The 20,933-nt window shown below is 48.4% G+C and overlaps 1 protein-coding gene and 1 pseudogene across 2 annotated transcripts; one reads left to right on the top strand and one right to left on the bottom strand.

Annotated features, from left to right (window-relative positions):
* Positions 1 to 48: 48 nt before the first annotated feature.
* LOC140403178 (guanine nucleotide-binding protein G(I)/G(S)/G(O) subunit gamma-10-like) lies at positions 49 to 19,841 on the bottom strand. 2 transcript variants are annotated; one of them, XM_072490898.1, is made up of 3 exons: positions 19,684 to 19,841; positions 8,172 to 8,334; positions 49 to 6,874 (listed from the first exon to the last, which is right to left on the bottom strand). In XM_072490898.1, exons 1-2 carry the CDS (start codon positions 19,762 to 19,764, stop codon positions 8,209 to 8,211), a joined length of 207 nt encoding a protein of 68 aa, XP_072346999.1. In that variant the 5' UTR covers positions 19,765 to 19,841; the 3' UTR covers positions 49 to 6,874; positions 8,172 to 8,208. The 2 variants fall into 2 exon arrangements, with proteins under 2 accessions (XP_072346999.1, XP_072347000.1); XM_072490899.1 differs by lacking the exon at positions 19,684 to 19,841 and adding an exon at positions 19,416 to 19,566.
* LOC140403416 (U2 spliceosomal RNA) lies at positions 194 to 395 on the top strand (annotated as a pseudogene).
* Positions 19,842 to 20,933: the final 1,092 nt, after the last annotated feature.

The following is a 20,933-nucleotide window of genomic DNA, read 5'->3' as shown; positions in this document are numbered from 1 at the left end:
AGGAAAAACGGAACTGGGTTAGAGTAACATGAACAAGCGACACAATAATTGACTTTCTGGTTAATCTTTAATAATTAAAATACACTTTTACAGTTTGTGGTACAAGAAACAAGCTGATACTCCAGTCCTGCTTACGGTGCAGGTAAAACTGATTTAACAGACGGCGGTCTCGGCACAGGAATAATGTAGCGTGATCGCTTCTCGGCCTTTTGGCTAAGATCAAGTGTAGTATCTGCTCTGCCTTTTGGCTCAGATCTGGTATGTCTCCCTTGTGGGGACCATGAATTGGATTCACTTTGAATTTGAATTGGTTTTTGGAGCAGGCAAGGAGCTGGATTAGTGGTTTGCCCCTGACCACACTCTGAGCCCTGGCTTCGTTACACAGGGCTGTTCCTCTATGCTGTGTTTCTATTGTCTCCTACATGGGGGGGGGGTCAGAAAGGGATTTCCCACAGGAGGGGCAGGGCGGATGGGGCCCTTGGGGCTAAATCATCCCCAGGTCACACTTGGCACATTTCCTCGCATCGATGGGAGTTGTGAGAATGGGTTATGGTGCTGGACTTGTTCACCTCCCCGGTCACTAAGTTGGACACGGTTGGTGTGCGGAAGCAAAGCTGAAAACAACTTCAAAAGCAGTAACTCCTGTAAGAGCTGTAAAAGCCTAGCACAATGTGAGGGCATTCACTGTTCTGTAAATCCCCATCAGTGATCAAGACCCATTCAACCAGGAGATGGGCACCAGTTAAATGCTGCTCATCAAAAACAATTTTACACAGACTGATGAGCAAATGTGTTCAGTTTATAGAATGAACAGAATCCAAATTAAAATAAAGTTCCTGCCCGTTGACATGTTGGACCAGCAGAAGCATAGATATCGAGTTACAATTACTTCCTCGAGTTACCGAACAAATTAATTCTGTTCCGAGCGTTTTTGTATTATGGGAATATAATACTGAGTAGTTTAAAGAAATATCTGCCCACGTACGTCACTGATTTAAAATAAAGTAATTGTGTGAAGGCACTTGTGAAGCTTCAGTGACAATCATGGCACCGTCTAAATTGAAGTGAATTTCATTCTTGGTGATGAAGAACATCTCCGAATGCTGTAAATGAGTGCATTTACCAACTGAATAATGGATTAGAGAAAGTTCAATGCGTGATCTAGCTATTATACGTATATGTAAATTTTATTTTTAGAAAATGCAGTTAGCAAGCTGAAGATTATAAATTACATCACTGTGTTCTGGTGTATTCCTCAGCTCTGTGACTGATGTTTAGGAAGTTACACACAAAGTATTTTATCCAAACTAGTTTTCTGAGGTTTGCTCCTTGTAACCTGTGTGTTGCATGACAGAAAGTGCAAGATCACTGTCCTGAAATGTTGCATGTCGACCATTTCTGTCAGCTGTGACACAACCAAGCCTGGTGCTCCCCAGCGCTAATCTCTTAATTTGGAGACCGCCATGGCGGCTGCTCTTAAACAGTTACCTTGGGGAGGCAGGTGATGGAAATCTGGAGCTTTTTCACCCGAAATGCTGTTGAGGCTGGAGATCAACTGAAAGTACCAAAACCGAGGTGGATAGATTTTTTTTTTTGATTGGGTGGTAAAGGTTACTGAACGCCTGTGATTTAACTGAATGGCAGGACAGGCTAACGAGGCTGAACACCACTGCCGGCCCCTGTCTTGACGGAGTAGCCTGTTGGAATTGTGGGATCTCCACCGCCTGATCTCGGCTTTGCTGTCGCTCAGAATGAAACTCGTGGATCAGGAGTCCCCGACCACAACCCACCGCATTGGTGTACTTCCTCGTGTCTGTTTCAGAGTAGCCACTGGTCATCTCCTGAATTGCAAATTTGCAGAGGAGATGACTGGGGAGTTCAGAAGTGAAGATTAGAAACATAGAAAAGAAAGACTGATATTACATCATTAACAACGGCCTGGGCCAGGGATCACTGAGACACAAATGGACTCATTGGCTGGTTTCATGGCCGTAATGTACAGGGATTGACTTGCCAAAGCCATGTCTAATGCACACAAGCCATCTGTACTCAACAGAATTTGTACATCGAAAATGGAGATTTTCAGTCGAAACAGTATTTTCAATCTATTTTCACAAAGTGCACAGCTACAATGCACGGTGTTGAATAGGACAAAAACTTAACACAGAGTGGAATGCCTCACAGTCCAGCTCCAGCAATCCCGTGGAATAAACATGAAGGCAATGCCAAAGTGAAGGATGGTGGGACATTGGGGTTTCCATCCTCCAGATTGTCCTGGAGAAATGTTCCATCTCCAGGGTAATAGTGGGAGCAACCCAAGAGAAAAATCAAAGGTACATTTACAAAGGTTTTTTTTTACTGAACACGTTTATTAGTGATAAGAATATTGGAAATGGAATTGCTTTAATCAGGGGAGGGCAGTCAACAACAACGAGTTATATTGATACAAGTGAAGTGTAAGGCACCTCCAGGACTATACTGCCCCTGAATTGGCAACCCTCTCCAGAACGGTGTTATCCCAGTGATGGTGTTCTCTCAGATTGGACTGGATTACATCAGTGGGCCCTTTCCTGTAGATGTACGTATGGTTGCTTTGCACTGTATTAGGGAATTTCACACTAACGGAAACTAGCTTACATGGTAATGGTTCCTCTATCCTGCCCAAAATTCAGGTACAAGTTTTACTCCTAAATGAATATCACACTCTTGTGGATTTCTCACTCCGTGTGAAGTTGGAAGTTCTCATTGTTGAGTGTGTGGTCTCAGGGAATCCATTACTGTGCCATCAAAACTCTGAGCACAATTTACAGGAAGAGTACCGGTAGGTAACAGGATATTTTGTGACAGATCTCGAATGCTTCCTTGTTGCCAGGATGCTGATTTTTACATCTCAGGGCGAGCAGCCAATACTCCTCAATGGGGACAAGTCATCACTTGTGCAGGTTCAAATTCCATCCATTCAGGTTGGGCAATGAAATCCCCAACTTCATTTCCTTTGAAAACATCTACGTGTGTCACAAAACTTTATCTTAAGAGACTTTCGGTGGCAGCCAGGATGAAGTACGTCGCAGGCCCGATCGCTCCCGCCGGTGATGGGCTAACGGACCTTTTTCGACCGGATTTTTCGGGACTTTGCGACCTGAATCGGTGGAGGAAACAACAGGGAAGAGGTTTTCCCTTCCCGGGGTATGGACGGCTGGATCAGAAGTGGTCGAGTGGAGTGGCAAGGATCGAAGCGGGAGCAGCGGGGACCCCAGACCGGGCGGTGAAGCATGGCGGACGGCAGGGACCAGGGAGCGGAGGCTCACTGGCCAAGGGAGCAACAGATGTAGTTTTTTAAGAACTGCTTCGCCGAATTGAAAAGAGACACGCTGGACCCGATGAGGGTGGTGATGGACTGAATGGTCGAGACACAGGTGGTCCAGGAGAAGGCAATCGAGGTTGAGTCGAAGCTTTCTAGCCAGAAAGACACGATAACGGTGCTGGAGCACGAGGTGGAGGAACTGAACGCCCGCCAAAGAGGATGCTTGAGGAGCTGGGAAACAGAGCCAGAAGACAGAACCTAAGGATCGTTGGCCTTCCCGAAGGCAGTGAAGGATCGGACGTGGGAGCATACATGTCGAGTATGCTGGAGTCGTTGATGGGGCCGGGGGCCTTCCCTTGGCCCCTGGAGCTGGATGGGGCGCACCGAGCCCCCGCACGGAAGCCCAAGGCGGGCGACCGACCGAGGGCCTGGTGGTTCGCTTCCACCGGCTTTCAGACAAGGAACGTGTGCTGTGCTGCGGTGGGCCAAGACGGAGTGGAGCAGCAGGTGGGAGAACTGTGAGGTGCGCATATACCAGGACCTGGGAGCGGAGCTGGCCAAGAGGCGTGCGGGGTTCATAGAGGTAAAGGCAGCCCTCTTTAAAAAGGTGAGGTTTGGAACGCTGTATCCTGCGAAGCTTTGGGTAGCGTTCGGAGAGCATCACTACTACTTTGAGTCGCCAGATCAGGTTTGGACTTTTATTAAAGAGAAGAAACTGGACTTGAACTAAAGGACTTTTGGCTTCCAGAGATGTAATGTGGCAGCGGTTTGTTAATTCAATCTGTACTGTACTGCTCCATTCAAGAAGGTACTTAGTCTTGGCAGAGAATATGGACTGGAGGGACGGTTGGAGGGCGCATTGTTTCGGGAGTTTGCATGGGGGGGGGGGGGGGCTGCAATCAGTATCTTTCGGTGGGAGAGCGGGGCCTCTGTTCTGGGAGACTGGCTCTTGGCTGGTTAAGGGCTATGTAAATGTCCTTTCGAGAGTAGCTGTTTACTCACTAAGGAATGCAATCAGGTTAATGGGTCTTTTCTGTGTAAGGGGGGGAGGGGCCCCGAGTGGTTGGATGGTAGTCAGACAGGCGCCAAGGGTAGGGGTCAGCGAGGCTAGCGTAGGTCAGGGGGCACTAGGGAGCGTAGGAGGAGGGGCGAGCTAGGGCCAAGCAGATGGCTGACCTGTGAGTTCAGGCTTTTGGGGCTGGGGAAGTCTGGGGGGGGGGGGGCTGCTGTGAGATAGGGTAGGGGAGGCACAAGTGGGCCAGTGGTGGGGACCAGGGATACCCCAGAGGGGGAAGTCGCTTGTTAGGATACCGCTGGGGGGGGGACTTTAGTTCAGATGACCATATGTGGGCTGTGCAAACCGAGCCGACGGGGAAGTGCCTCAGTATGTTTGTTTTTCCCACTGTTTGTTTTCACCGTGTTGAGGTTCTTTGCTTATTGCCTTGTTTCTGTAAATGTTACAAATTTGTTTTAAATTTTAAAAAAAAATTCATAAAAATGTATCTTAACAGCTGTAGCCATTAAAAGGGAACTAAGGCTGGCACAGTGGTTAGCACTGCTGCATCACGGCGCCGAGGTCCCAGGTTCGATCCCGGCTCTGGGTCACTGTCCGTGTGGAGTTTGCATATTCTCCCCGTGTTTGCGTGGATTTCGCCCCCACAACCCAAAAGATGTGCAGGACAGGTGGATTAGCCACATTAAACTGCCCCTTCATTGGGAAAAAATGAATTGGGTACGCTAAATTTATTTTAAAAAAAAGAAGGGAATTAATAATCTGAAACGGGTGTGATGTGCAGTAGCTGACCAGCAGTGGAACCGGGCGGCCACTATTCAATACTCTGCTGGTGTCCACTGTCAGGGCTGACACAGGAAGAACGGTGACCTGGGCAAACTCCTCAGGGCTGCCAGAGTTCCAAAGGACTGCACGGAATGGCTGTGATGAATTGCATCAAGAGAATATGCCGATAGTGAGATGAGAAGGGGTGAGAGGTGGCTCAGGCGGAGCACAAACCCCAGCTTCGAGCAGTTGGGTGCCTTGTGAATTCAACTTAATGTTTCCAATTACCCAACACAAAATAAACAGGAAGGCTGTAAAGAGAGGACCTTTGCACTGGCAACAGCAAAATCTTTTGGCAGGACTGTGGAAGGTCTATCTTAAAGCATATCGTATATGGTGACTGAGTTCTTGTGTGCTCACCATCATTTGGCACATGTGGTTTATTTATCAAGCGACAAATCTTAAAACACAGCAAAGAAAAACGTCTACACTGTTAGGAGGACCGCGAACCAGAGGTCACAGATTTGAAGTAATTGGCAAAAGAGCTGAAGGTGAGGTAAGGAGAGCCTCTTAATGCAGTAAGTTATGATCATTGGGAACGTGCTGTGTGAAAGGGCGGTGGAACAGGCTCAATACTAACTTTCGAAGGGATCTGGATTAATACTGGGAAAGGAAACATTTGCAGGCTACGCGAGTGGGACGAGTTGGATAATTCTTTCAAACAGCTGACAGGCACGATGGGCTGAATGGCTTCCTTTGTACAATTCTATGAAAATTACCTTTGGTATCTCAGTACAATCAAACATTCAGGTGATATCAGCAATGCACAGGGGCACAAATCATCCACAATTTCAATTTTTGCAGGGGGTTTCCGAAACTGCACAGGAAAATAACCCTTTACACCTTTCCTAAACAGGGAGCGACTCCTCTCGAGAGCGGGCCTTAACTCTGCAAACTCAATACCAGCCGTACGTGTTTTAGCCTTCTGAAGCAAGAACAGAAAGTGCTGGAGAAACTCGTCAGGTCAGGTAGCATATGTGGGGAGAAGTACAGGGTCAATGCTTCGGGTTGGATAGGACGACTCTTCTCGAAGAGTCATTTTGGACTCGAAACGTTTCTCTCTCCAGTGACGCCGCCCCACCCGCTGGAACTTCACCAGCACTTTGTTTTTATGTCAGATCTCCAGCATCCGCAGTATTTTGCTTTTCCTTTAGTCTCCTGTTATTTTCCTCCACGGTTGTGGAATTGGCGGGATCACTCGGTTTCCAGGGAGCCGCTTGAAGGGGTTCTTTGATCCTTTGGCATTCGGTGAAATGATTGATTTCCTTGTGCTAGGGATTTGAAGAAGAGTAGAAACTTTTGTAAATGTTGCAACGTCTTCCAACGCTAAATGTTGCAAGAAATTTGGCATGGCTTGCTAACAGACTTCAGAAACAGCTCACGAGTGCAACAGCTCAGCATTGAGTGGTAAATCTGTCGACTGTTTCGAGAGCAGGTGCCCACTTTCACTTTTGTAATTTCCAAAGTCTTTTCTGTTGTTGGTTTATTGTATTCGATACTCATAAAAAACAGTGCAGTGAAATCATTCTCCGTTAAATCACTCATTGCCCCAAACACCACTCTCTAAATATTCTTTCCACAGCAGTTCCTGTTACAGATGAAAGTGTTTTCTGTTCCGTTATTGCAGGTGTCAGTAATGGAGTGTTCGTCATCGTCTTGAGTGAGGTTCAGGACTTTTATTTATTGGGAGCATCCAGAGATTACACAATACCCCAATAAATTCAAACACCGACCTAAAGGAAACCAAACAAAGGCAACTTTAGAATTTTATTTTGCTTCACCGTCTCTCCTCCTGCAGCAATTACAGCTGCTTCGGGGAACAGAAAGAGTAAAGGTTCCAACCAGAGCGTTTAAACACCTCACTCAGCAGGGAAAACTGTCCGCTGTATAATGTCAAAATGGTGCCCAACATCTCGGGGGAACCTCTTCCTGGCTTTGCTATGCTCCCCACCCTCTCCCCTAGACAATCCCTCTCCCGAAAATATACCCCACAATTTATGACTAAATCCAGCCCATCACAGGTGCCTCCTATTGTTCAACGACACAGCATGTTGGGTGTCCAATGCATTCGGCCAATTAGGGAAGAACGGAGGGGGAGACAGGCCTCGGCAGCCAGTGCTACGTCTGACCCAGGGAGTGCTGAGGGTGGGATCGCTGACAAAAGTGTCCCGCTCGCAAGCTGTGAACATTCATCACCTCGACAAGAAGGAACTTGCATTTATGGAGCGCTTTCCACAATCTTAGGATGACTCAAAGTACTTGTGAAGTGCAGTCATTGTTGTATCGCAGGGAACACGGCAGTCAGTTTGTGCACAGAAAGCTCCCACAATAATAATAATAATCTTTATTGCCAGAAGTAGACTTACATTAACACTGCAATGAAGTTACTGTGAAAAGCCCCTAGTCACCACATTCCGGCGCCTGTTCAGGTATACTGATAAAGACCAGATAATATACTCTTGTAATATGTAAACAGAAAATACTGGGGATGCTCAGCAGGTCAGGCTATGTCTGTAAAGCGACAGAATTAATGTTTCGGGGCAGCATGGTGGTGCAGTGGTTAGAACTGCTGCCTCGTGCCACCGAGGTCCCAGGTTCGATCTCGGCCCTGGGTCACTGTCCGTGTGGAGTTTGCACATTCTCCCCATGTTTGCGTGGGTTTCGCCCCCCACAACCCAAAGATGTGCAGAGTAGCTGGATTGGCGACGCTAAATTGCCCCTTAATTGGAAAAATGAATTGGGTACTCTAAATTTTTTTTTTTTAAAGTGTGATTAAGGATGGGTAAAAGATGCTGGCCCAGCCAGCGAGGTTCACATCCCATATCCAAGTAAAACCAAGCAAACCCGGGAGCGAAGTGTAGAATTACACAGCTCACAGAATCAATAAGAAGCTTGCGCACGGCCAGGCTCTCTCGCCAGGGAATAAGACATATGTTATCGAGAGACAGGCCATCTTGGCCAACCAGTTCATGTTGGTAAAAATATAATAATATCTAAACGGTACAGGCTGAAGTATTAACATTTTCTTACCATTTACTGGACTGCTGTATGATGCCTGGTGATGAGTTCAGAGCAGAAGGCAGGATTTTGGAGGCCTGAAGGGATTATCGTTGGATGGGACCCCTGTAAGCAGCAGATCTTTGTGAGCATTCTGGAGACAGAAGTTTTTCAGATCCACAGCCGCCTGAGAAACCTGCAATAGTCACAACAGAATTAAATCAGAAATAAAATACTAACATGGTGGCCACAGGGGTGTGAGTTACAATGTGCGGCTGTGGGAGATGGGGGTACCGACAGGTGTGTCTGTGGGAGATGGTGTACTGACATGTGTGCGGCTGTGGGAGATGGTGTACTGACATGTGTGTGGCTGTGGGAGATGGTGTACTGACATGTGTGTGGCTGTGGGAGATGGTGTACTGACATGTGTGTGGCTGTGGGAGATGGTGTACTGACATGTGTGTGGCTGTGGGAGATGGTGTACTGACACATGTGTGTGTCAGATTGAAGGGTCAAATGCGCAGAGGGCACGGATTGAAGGATCAATAAGCAGAGGGCACAGACTGAAAGTGATTGGCAAGAGAACCGCAGATGACACGAGGAAAACCTTTTCTATGCAGCGAGTGGTTAGGATTTGGAATGCACTGCCTGACAGGGTGCTGGATACAGATCCAGTAGCCGGCGTCAAATGGGAATGGGCTAAACATTTGAAGGAGAAAATCTTGCAGGGGTATGGGGAAAGAATGGGGTAGTGGGACGTAGATTCAGGGAAGGATGTAAATGCAGTGGGGGCAATTCAGTAGATTGGTATCGGGAATGAGCGGATTGTTTTATGAGGAAAGTTTGGACAGACTGGGACTGTTTCCACTGGAGTTTAGAAGGGTGAGAGGACAACTTGATTGAAGTCCGTCAGATCCTGAATGGTCTCGACAAGATGGATGTGGTAAGGTTGTTTGCTCTTGAGGTGGAGTCCAGAACCAGGGGGCAGGGTTTAACATTAAGGATCGCCCTTTTAGGGCATGGATGAGAACATAGAACAATACAGCGCAGTACAGGCCCTTCGGCCCACGATGTTGCACCGAAACAAAAGCCATCTAACCTACACTATGCCATTATCATCCATATGTTTATCCAATAAACTTTTAAATGCCCTCAATGTTGGCGAGTTCACTACTGTAGCAGGTAGGGCATTCCACGGCCTCACTACTCTTTGCGTAAAGAACTGACCTCTGACCTATATCTATTACCCCTCACTTTAAAGCTATGTCCCCTCGTGCCAGCCATTTCCATCCGCGGGAGAAGGCTCTCACTGTCCACCCTATCCAACCCCCTGATCATTTTGTATGCCTCTATTAAGTCTCCTCTTAACCTTCTTCTCTCCAATGAAAACAACCTCAAGTCCATCAGCCTTTCCTCATAAGACTTTCCCTCCATACCAGGCAACATCCTGGTAAATCTCCTCTGCACCCGCTCCAAAGCCTCCACGTCCTTCTTATAATGCGGTGACCAGAACTGTACGCAATACTCCAAATGCAGCCGTACCAGAGTTCTGTACAGCTGCAACATGACCTCCTGACTCCGGAACTCAATCCCTCTACCAATAAAGGCCAACACTCCATAGGCCTTCTTCACAACCCTATCAACCTGGGTGGCAACTTTCAGGGACCTATGTACATGGACACCTAGATCCCTCTGCTCATCCACACTTCCAAGAACTTTACCATTAGCCAAATATTCCGCATTCCTGTTATTCCTTCCAAAGTGAATCACCTCACACTTCTCTACATTAAACTCCATTTGCCACCTCTCAGCCCAGCTCTGCAGCTTATCTATATCCCTCTATAACCTGCTACATCCTTCCACACTATCGACAACACCACCGACTTTAGTATCGTCTGCAAATTTACTCACCCACCCTTCTGCGCCTTCCTCTAGGTCATTGATAAAAATGACAAACAGCAACGGCCCCAGAACAGATCCTTGTGGTACTCCACTTGTAACTGAACTCCATTCTGAACATTTCCCATCAACCACCACCCTCTGTCTTCTTTCAGCTAGCCAATTTCTGATCCACATCTCTAAATCACCCTCAATCCCCAGCCTCCGTATTTTCTGCAATAGCCTACCGTGGGGAACCTTATCAAACGCTTTGCTGAAATCCATATACACCACATCAACTGCTCTACCCTCGTCTACCTGTTCAGTCACCTTCTCAAAGAACTCGATAAGGTTTGTGAGGCATGACCTACCCTTCACAAAGCCATGCTGACTATCCCTGATCATATTATTGCTATCTAGATGATTATAAATCTTGTCTCTTATAATCCCCTCCAAGACTTTACCCACTACAGACGTGAGGCTCACCGGTCTATTGTTGCCGGGGTTGTCTCTGCTCCCCTTTTTGAACAAAGGGACCACATTTGCTATCCTCCAGTCCTCTGGCACTATTCCTGTAGCCAATGATGACATAAAAATCAAAGCCAAAGGTCCAGCAATCTCTTCCCTGGCCTCCCAGAGAATCCTAGGATAAACCCATCAGGACCCGGGGACTTATCTATTTTCAGCCTGTCCAGAATTACCAACACCTCTTCCCTGCGTACCTCAATGCCATCTATTCTATTAGCCTGGGTCTCAGCATTCTCCTCCACTACATTATCTTTTTCCTGAGTGAATACTGACGAAAAATATTCATTTAGTATCTCGCCTATCTTTTCAGACTCCACACACAACTTCCCATCCCTGTCCTTGACTGGTCCTACTCTTTCCCTAGTCATTCGCTTATTCCTGACATACCTATAGAAAGCTTTTGGGTTTTCCTTGATCCTTCCTGCCAAATACTTCTCATGTCCCCTCCTTGCTCGTCTTAGCTCTCTCTTTAGATCCTTCCTCGCTACCTTGTAACTATCCATCGCCCCAACTGAAACTTCACACCTCATCTTCACATAGGCCTCCTTCTTCCTCTTAACAAGAGATTCCACTTCTTTGGTAAACCACGGTTCCCTCGCTCGACGCCTTCCTCCCTGCCTGACCGGTACATACTTATCAAGAACACGCAGTAGCTGATCCTTGAACAAGCTCCACTTATCCAGTGTGCCCAACACTTGCAGCCTACCTCTCCACCTTATCCCCCCCCCAAGTCACGTCTAATGGCATCATAATTTCCCTTCCCCCAGCTATAACTCTTGCCCTGCGGTGTATACTTATCCCTTTCCATCATTAACGTAAACGTCACCGAATTGTGGTCACTGTCCCCAAAGTGCTCACCTACCTCCAAATCCAACACCTGGCCTGGTTCATTACCCAAAACCAAATCCAACGTGGCCTCGCCTCTTGTTGGCCTGTCAACATATTGTGTCAGGAAACCCTCCTGCACACACTGTACAAAAAACGACCTATCTAATGTACTCGAACTATATATTTTCCAGTCAATATTTGGAAAGTTAAAGTCTCCCATAATAACTACCCTGTTACTTTCGCTCTTATCCAGGATCATCCTCGCCGTCCTTTCCTCTACATCCCTAGAACTATTTGGAGGCCTATAGAAGACTCCCAACAGTGTGACCTCTCCTTTCATGTTTCTAACCTCAGCCCATACTACCTCAGAAGATGAGTCCCCATCTAGCATCCTCTCCGCCACCGTAATACTGCTCTTGACTAGCAGCGCCACACCTCCCCCTCTTTTGCCTCCTTCTCTGAGCTTACTAAAACACCTAAACCCCGGAACCTGCAACATCCATTCCTGTCCCTGCTCTATCCATGTCTCCGAAATGGCCACAACATCGAAGTCCCAGGTACCAACCCATGCTGCCAGTTCCCCTACCTTATTTTGTATACTCCTGGCATTGAAGTAGACACACTTCAAACCACCTACCTGAACACTGGACCCCTCCTGCGACGTCAAATCTGTGCTCCTGACCTCTATACTCTCATTCTCCCTTACCCTAAAACTACAATCCAGGTTCCCATGCCCTTGCTGCATTAGTTTAAACCCCCCCAAAGAGCACTAACAAATCTCCCCCCCAGGATATTTGTGCCCCTCAGGTTCAGATGTAGACCATCCTGTCTGTAGAGGTCCCACCTTCCCCAGAAAGAGCCCCAGTTATCCAGAAATCTGAATCCCTCCCGCCTGCACCATCCCTGTAGCCACGTGTTTAATTGCTCTCTCTCCCTATTCCTCATCTCACTATCATGTGGCACGGGCAACAACCCAGAGATAACAACTCTGTTTGTTCTAGTTCTGAGCTTCCATCCTAGCTCCCTGAAAGCCTGCCTGACATCCTTGTCCCCTTTCCTACCTATGTCGTTAGTGCCAATGTGGACCACGACTTGGGGCTGCTCCCCCTCCCCCCTAAGGACCCGGAAAACACGTTCCGAGACATCACGTACCCTTGCACCTGGGAGGCAACATACCAAACGTGAGTCTCTCACGCTCCCACAAAATCTCCTATCTGTACCCCTGACTATAGAGTCCCCAATTACTAATGCTCTGCTCCTCTCCCCCCTTCCCTTCTGAGCAACAGGGACAGACTCCGTGCCAGAGGCCCGTACCCCATGGCTTACCCCTGGTAAGTCCCCCCCCCCACAAGTATCCAAAGCGGTATACTTGTTTCTCAGGGGAATGACCGCAGGGGATCCCTGCACTGACTGCTTTTTCCCAGTCCCTCTTACAGTTACCCATCTATCTCCAATCTTTGGTGTAACTAATTCCCTGAAGATTTTATTTTCTCTCAAGAGGATTGTCCAACATTGGAACTCTCGGCCTCAGAAGTTGTTGGAGGTCGGGGTCATTGAATATTTTAAAGTGGAGGTAGATAGATTCTTGTTGAAGAACCAAAGGCTATTGGGGGTAGATGGGAATGTGGAGTTCGAAACACAAACAGAGAAGCCAAGGTCTTAGCGAATGGTGGAGCGGGCTCGAGGGGCCGAATGGCCTACTTCTCTCCTATTTCATATTTCCCTATGTGCGATGGTATTTGAAAAAACTACCACCGCCTGCCTTACTTTGTGCTTTACACATGACCATGAGCGGACGGTCAGACACTGAGCATCTTTGTCTCATCGTTCAGTCAGCAGTAAGACCTAACCGCAAATGGCTTTACTAATTTATGACTCTATAAATATAATTACAATAGAAATTTACAGTCAATATTACATTAACCAGCTTCCCTGCCTGCATTGTCTAGCCAGGATAGATGAGTTATACGGTCTCTGAATCTTCCAAGTCATTCACCTTCATGAGAACATTGTTAGCTCGATTATTATCCGACAAAGCTGCTGGTTTGGGGGTTCCTGGTTTTGAGGTGGAAAGTTGCTGTCACGTGGATAACTTAGCAAATGCTAGAGTGTGTTTGCCCGATCTGTCTCTGCCTCCCAGCCTCAGTTTAGGCCGCACTGTCCTCCCAAGCTCCGGTTTTTAAACTCCCTGAGGCGTCACAAGGATCTCTCTTAGCTGAGGCAAGATTTGCAGTAGTGGTCTTGGCCTAGGTGTCCCTGGGGAAATGGAGAGGGAGAGAGCAGCCTGGCATCCTGATCTTTGATCCCCATGCTAATGGGAATTTTATTACAGTCGCCATAACGTTAGAATCGGAGCTGGGCTGTTTGGGATTGATGTCAGAAACACTCCTTCACACGAAGAGTGGTGGAAAAAATCAATTGAAAATCTCAATACTGGAATTGATTACTTTTGCGTTGGCAATGGGGATTAAGCTTAGAGAATCGAGGCAGGTAGATAGAGTTAGGGTACAGATCAGCCATGATCAGACTCGAGGGACCGAATGGCTTCCTCTTGTTATTGTGAGAGAGCTGTTCCCGCTAATAGACGTTACTGTGAAGCAATGCCAAAATGTGATGCCCTCCTCAGTTAAATAACCCGAGGACAGTTTCCCAACACATGGGATAGGGGAAGGGGCGCTGGCAAATGGCTCACAGTCTGTACACCAATATGGGCTCTAGACATCAGGGGCAAAATTCTCCGGAAACGGCGCAATGTCCGCCGACTGGCGCCCAAAACGGCGAAAATCAGACGGGCATCGCGCCGCCCCAAAGGTGCGGAATGCTCCGCATCTTTGGGGGCCGAGCCCCAACCTTGAGGGGCTAGGTCGGCGCCGGACGAATTTCCGCCCCGCCAGCTGGCGGAAAAGACCTTTGGTGCCCCGCCAGCTGGCGCGGAAATTACATCTCCGGGCGGCGCATGCGCGGGAGCGTCAGCGGCCGCTGACGGCATTCCCGCGCATGCGCAGTGGAGGGAGTCTCTTCCGCCTCCGCCATGGTGGAGACCGTGGAGGAGGCGGAAGGGAAAGAGTGCCCCCACGGCACAGGCCCGCCCGCGGATCGGTGGGCCCGGATCGCGGGCCAGGCCACCGTGGGGGCACCCCCGGGGTCAGATCGCCCCGCGCCCCCCCCAGGACCCCAGAGCCCGCCTGCACCGCCTTGTCCCGCCAATAAGGTAGGTGGTCTAATTTACGCCGGCGGGACAGGCATTTTAGCGGCGGGACTTCGGCCCATCCGGGCCGGAGAATCGAGCGGGGGGGCCCGCCAACCAGCGCGGCCCGATTCCCGCCCCCGCCGAATCTCCGGTGCAGGAGATTTCGGTAACCGGCGGGGGCGGGATTCACGCCCCAGGAGAGGAAAACAAATAATAGCCTATCAGGGGAAAACAGCAGCAGCCAGAGCAGTGGCACCACGGCTGGCTCTGATGGTCAGAAGGGAAGGTCAAAGCGCAGAAGAGCAATAGTAATAGGAGACTCTATAGTCAGGGGCACAGATAGGCGCTTCTGTGGACGTGAAAGACACTCCAGGATGGTATGTTGCCTCCCTGGTGCCAGGGTCCAGGATGTCTCCGAACGGGTAGAGGGCATCCTGAAGGGGGAGGGCAAACAGGCAGAAGTCGTTGTACATATTGGTACTAACGACATAGGTAGGAAGGGGCATGAGGTCCTGCAGCAGGAGTTCAGGGAGCTAGGCAGACAGTTAAAAGACAGGACCTCTAGGGTTGTAATCTCGGGATTACTCCCTGTGCCACGTGCCAGTGAGGCTAGAAATAGGAAGATAGAGCAGCTAAACACGTGGCTAAACAGCTGGTGTAGGAGGGAGGGTTTCCATTATCTGGACCACTGGGAGCTCTTCCGGGGTAGGTGTGACCTGTCTGTGAAGGACGGGTTGCATCTAAACCGGAGAGGCATAAATATCCTGGCCGCGAGGTTTGCTAGTGTCACACGGGAGGGTTTAAACTAGTATGGCAGGGGGATGGGCACGGGAACAATAGGTCAGAAGGTGAGAGCATTGAGGGAGAACTAGGGAATAGGGACAGTGGGGCTCTGAGGCAGAGCAGACAGGGAGAAGTTGCTGAACACAGCGGGTCTGGTGGCCTGAAGTGCATATGTTTTAATGCAAGAAGTATTACGGGTAAGGTAGATGAACTTAGAGCTTGGATTAGTACTTGGAACTATGATGTTGTTGCCATTACAGAGACCTGGTTGAGGGAAGGGCAGGATTGGCAGCTAAACGTTCCAGGATTTAGATGTTTCAGGCGGGATAGAGGGGGATGTAAAATGGGTGGCGGAGTTGCGCTACTGGTTAGGGAGAATATCACAGCTGTACTACGGGAGGACACCTCAGAGGGCAGCGAGGCTATATGGGTAGAGATCAGGAATAAGAAGGGTGCAGTCACAATGTTGGGGGTTTACTACAGGCCTCCCAACAGCCAGCGGGAGATAGAGGAGCAGATAGGTAGACAGATTTTGGAAAAGAGTAAAAACAACAGGGTTGTGGTGATGGGAGACTTCAACTTCCCCAATATTGACTGGGACTCACTTGGTGCCAGGGGCTTAGACGGGGCAGAGTTTGTAAGGAGCATCCAGGAGGGCTTCTTAAAACAATATGTAGACAGTCCAACTAGGGAAGGGGCGGTACTGGACCTGGTATTGGGGAATGAGCCCGGCCAGGTGGTAGAAGTTTCAGTAGGGGAGCATTTCGGGAACAGTGACCACAATTCAGTAAGTTTTAAAGTGCTGGTGGACAAGGATAAGAGTGGTCCTAGGGTGAATGTGCTAAATTGGGGGAAGGCTAATTATAACAATATTAGGAGGGAACTGAGGAACCTAGATTGGGGGCGGATGTTTGAGGGCAAATCAACATCTGACATGTGGGAGGCTTTCAAGTGTCAGTTGAAAGGAATTCAGGACCAGCATGTTCCTGTGAGGAAGAAGGATAAATACGGCAATTTTCAGGAACCTTGGATAACGAGCGATATTGTAGGCCTCGTCAAAAAGAAAAAGGAGGCATTTGTCAGGGCTAGAAGGCTGGGAACAGACAAAGCCTGTGTGGAATATAAGGAAAGTAGGAAGGAACTTAAGCAAGGAGTCAGGAGGGCTGGAAGGGGTCACGAAAAGTAATTGGCAAATCGGGTTAAGGAAAATCCCAAGGCTTTTTTTACACGTACATAAAAAGCAAGAGGGTAGCCAGGGAAAGGGTTGGCCCACTGAAGGATAGGCAAGGGAATCTATGTGTGGAGCCAGAGGAAATGGGCGAGGTACTAAATGAATACTTTGCATCAGTATTCACCAAAGAGAAGGAATTGGTAGATGTTGAGTCTGGAGAAGGGTGTGTAGATAGCCTGGGTCATATTGAGATCCAAAAGGACGAGGTGTTGGGCATCTTAAAAAATATTAAGGTAGATAAGTCCCCAGGGCCTGATGGGATCTACCCCAGAATACTGAAGGAGGCTGGAGAGGAAATTGCTGAGGCCTTGACAGAAATCTTTGGATCCTCACTGTCTTCAGGTGATGTCCTGGAGGACTGGAGAATAGCCAAAGTTGTTCCTCTGTTTAAGAAGGGTAGCAAGGATAATCCAAGGAACTACTTCAGTGGTAGGGAAATTACTGGAAAGAATTCTTCGAGACAGGATCTACTCCCATTTGGAAGCAAATGGACGTATTAGTGAGAGGCAGCATGGTTTTGTGAAGGGGAGGTCGTGTCGCACTAACTTGATAGAGTTTTTCGAGGAGGTCACAAAGATGATTGATGCAGGTAGGGCAGTGGATGTTGTCTATATGGACTTCAGTAAGGCCTTTGACAAGGTCCCTCATGGTAGACTAGTACAAAAGGTGAAGTCACAAGGGATCAGGGGTGAGCTGGCAAGGTGGATACAGAACTAGCTAGTCATAGAAGGCAAAGAGTAGCAATGGAAGGATGCTTTTCTAATTGGAGGGCTGTGACCAGTGGTGTTCCGCAGGGATCAGTGCTGGGACCTTTGCTGTTTGTAGTATATATAAATGATTTGGAGGAAAATGTAACTGGTCTGATTAGTAAGTTTGCAGACGACACAAAGGTTAGTGGAATTGCGGATAGCGATGAGGACTGTCAGAGGATACAGCAGGATTTAGATTGTTTGGAGACTTGGGCGGAGAGATGGCAGATGGAATTTAATCCGGACAAATGTGAGGTAATGCATTTTGGAAGGTCTAATGCAGGTAGGGAATATACAGTGAATGGTAGAACCCTCAAGAGTATTGAAAGTCAGGGAGATCTAGGTGTACAGGTCCACAGGTCACTGAAAGGGGCAACACAGGTGGAGAAGGTAGTCAAGAAGGCATACGGCATGCTTGCCTTCATTGGCTGGGGCATTGAGTATAAGAATTGGCAAGTCATGTTGCAGCTGTATAGAACCTTAGTTAGGTCCCACTTGGAGTATAGTGTTCAATTCTGGTTGCCACACTATAGCAGAAGGATGTGGAGGCTTTAGAGAGGGTGCAGAAGAGATTTACCAGAATGTTGCCTGGTATGGAGGGCATTAGCTATGAGGAGCGGTTGAATAAACTCGGTTTGTTCTCACTGGAACGACGGAGGTTGAGGGGCGACCTGATAGAGGTCTACAAAATTATGAGGGGCATAGACAGAGTGGATAGTCAGAGGCTTTTCCCCAGGGTAGAGGAGTCAATTACTAGGGGGCATAGGTTTAAGGTGAGAGGGGCAAGGTTTAGAGTAGATGTACCAGGCAAGTTTTTTACGCAGAGGGTAGTGGGTGCCTGGAACTCACTACCGGAGGTGGTAGTGGAAGCAGGGACGATAGGGACATTTAAGGGGCATCTTGACAATATATGAATAGGATGGGAATAGAGGGATACGGACCCAGGAAGTGTAGAAGATTGTAGTTTAGTCGGGCAGCATGGTCGGCACGGGCTTGGGGGGCCGAAGGGCCTGTTCCTGTGCTGTACATTTCTTTGTTCTAGGTGGGAATCTGGTTTATCCACTGTCCTTACCGGTTGAGAAAAAGACAGGAGGAGCTGGAGTTAACAAAACAATCGGGCGGGCAGGAAACAAAAGTCAAGAGCTGCCGATGAGGAGTTCAGCAGTTTACTCACTGTTTTAGTTCTTGGATCGGACCCAAGTGATGATGAACCGCCTGCCTTACTTTGTGCTTTACACATGACCATTAGCGGACGGTCAGACACTGAGCATCTTTGTCTCATCGTTCAGTCAGCAGTAAGACCTAACCGCAGCGCATTCTCAGAATGATTGCAGCACAAAGGGAGGCCATTCAGTCCATCGTGTCTGTGCTGCCCCTCTGAGGAAGCAACTCCCAGAGTGCCACTCCCCTGCCTTTTCGGGTAATGGTCCAAGTCCAGTTTGAAAGCCGCGATTGAACCGGCCTCCACCGCACCCTCAGGCAGCACATTCCAGATCCTAGCCACTCGCCGCGTGAAGAACGTTTCCCCACCCCCCTTGTCCCATTGCTTCTTTAGCCAATTATCTTAAATCTATCCCCTCTGTTTCTGAATCGTTCCACCAATGAGGACAGTTTCTCCCTATCTACTCTGTCTGGGTCCCTCATGAGTTTGAACACCTCTATCTAATCTCCTCCTCACCTTCTCTCCAATCGATCTCATCATTGAAGTTCCTCCTCCCTGGAAACAGTCTTTTCTGCACTCTCTTGAATACCTTCACATCCTTCCTATAGCGCAGCGCCCCGAACTGCTCGCAATAGTCCAGCTGGCAGCAGACCAATGTTTTACACAAGTTTAAGCTAACCTTTTGTGCTCAACGCCCCTATTGATAAAGCCCAGGATGCTGTTTGCTCTATTGACCACTCCCTCAACCATTTCTGCCACCTTCAATGATTTGTGTCTGTGCCCTCTCCCCACCAAGATGAATCATTTTGCGCCCCTCTGCCTTAACTTTCATCTGCCAATTGCCTGCCCACCCCACCAGCTTGTCTGCATCCTTTCAAAGCCTACACTATACCTTCATGGTTCACATAACTTCCAAGTTTCACATCACCTGCAAATGCTGAACCCGTGCCCCTGTGTGGACCAAGGTCTGATCAGGGAGGGCAGAGCTTGTGGGGCACCCTGCCATACCCTCCTCTGGCCTTTAAAAAAAGCAGCCATTCACCGCCCCTCTGCTTCCTGTCCCTCGGCTAATTCGGTATCCGTGTTGCTACTGTCCCTCTTATTCCATGAACTATAACTTGGCTCACAATTCCTGTTGCTTAATCCCCCTTTCCTGTTTACCTCCCCTCCCCCTGAGGGAGCTCTCTGCCTCTCACCTTGAGCCTCTCCACACTGGCCTCCAGCTTCAGCTGCTCCACCACCTTCTGCATCAGCTGGACACTGTTATTATTCGACATGTTTCAGAGAAGCACCAAAACAAACCACCCCAAAGAAAAGTTAACAAAGTACAAGTCCACACCCAGATGGCCAATTAGTCCTTTCCCATGGTTCGGTTCCTCCAAGAGCATACAGATATAGTTAAGCATAACCATTCAGTTCACTGGCACTATTATTTATTTTGCTTCATTAAAAACATTCAGCGATTCCATTTTTTTTTTAAAGCGCAAAACACTTCAAAAGTACCTCATTGGCTGTAAGACACTTTGGGACGTACGAAATTGGAAAGGTGCTTGATAAATACAGGTCTTTCTCTTTTGTTCTGTGTGAGATTGCATTTCATACTGACACAAAAACTGTGTTGAGCAATCAGAAGAAAGGTTGTACAGGGGCGAAATGGGTCCGCTTGCACCCACTATTGTTTTGGGGATTAAATGTCCCATGTGTGATGGGATAAGCAAGAGTACAATGGTAATCTGGTGGTCCTGGACTAGCCACCCACAGGTTGTAAATTGGAATCCTACAATGGAAAATTAATTCAATAAACACTTGTAATTTATGGACTGGCAACAGAGGGTGACCATGCATGGCGGCACAGTGGTTAGCACTGTTGCTACACAGCGCCAGGGTCCCAGGTTCGATTCCCGGCTTGGGTGACTGTGTGGAGTCTGCACGTTCTCCCCATGTCTGCGTGGGTTTCCTCCAGGTGCTCCAGTTTCCTCCCACAAGTCCCAAAAGACGTGCTGTTAGGCAATTTGGACATTCTGAATTCTCCCTCAGTGTACCCGAACAGGCGCTGGAATGTGGCAACTAGGGGCTTTTCACAGTAACTTCATTACATTGCTAATGTAAGCCTACTTGTGATGATAAAGATTATTATTATAAGCTGACAGAAACCCAAGTGGCTGACTAACGCCCTGCAGGGAAGCTGTCACCACTATCTGGTGTTGGTCACGCTACAGGGTTGATTCCGAAAACCCTCAGAACATGTGGCCATTGAATGTTGCCTAACCTTTTCCCACATCTCAAAAAGAGAGTAAGAATTGCGATGCTGTGTACCAATCAGCAGCAGTTTTCACAGCATGAACTCCACCATGTAGAAGAATAAGGACAAGGACAGCAGGTGCCTAGGACAGCGTCATCTTCAAGATCCCCTCCAAGCCACGATCCCTTTCTACCTTAGCACAGG

This window comes from Scyliorhinus torazame, chromosome 27 (assembly GCF_047496885.1).
Source record: "Scyliorhinus torazame isolate Kashiwa2021f chromosome 27, sScyTor2.1, whole genome shotgun sequence".
NCBI classification, from domain to species: Eukaryota; Metazoa; Chordata; class Chondrichthyes; order Carcharhiniformes; family Scyliorhinidae; genus Scyliorhinus; species Scyliorhinus torazame.
This window is presented reverse-complemented; position numbering and strand designations above follow the sequence as displayed.

Coding starts and splice junctions, on each gene's coding strand:
- LOC140403178 (XM_072490898.1), bottom strand. CDS start 19,764: ATGTCGAATAATAACAGTGTCCAGCTGATGCAGAAGGTGGTGGAGCAG. Junction 8,335..19,683: donor CCAGTGTGGAGAGGCTCAAG/GTGAGAGGCAGA, acceptor TGACTATTGCAG/GTTTCTCAGGCGGCTGTGGA.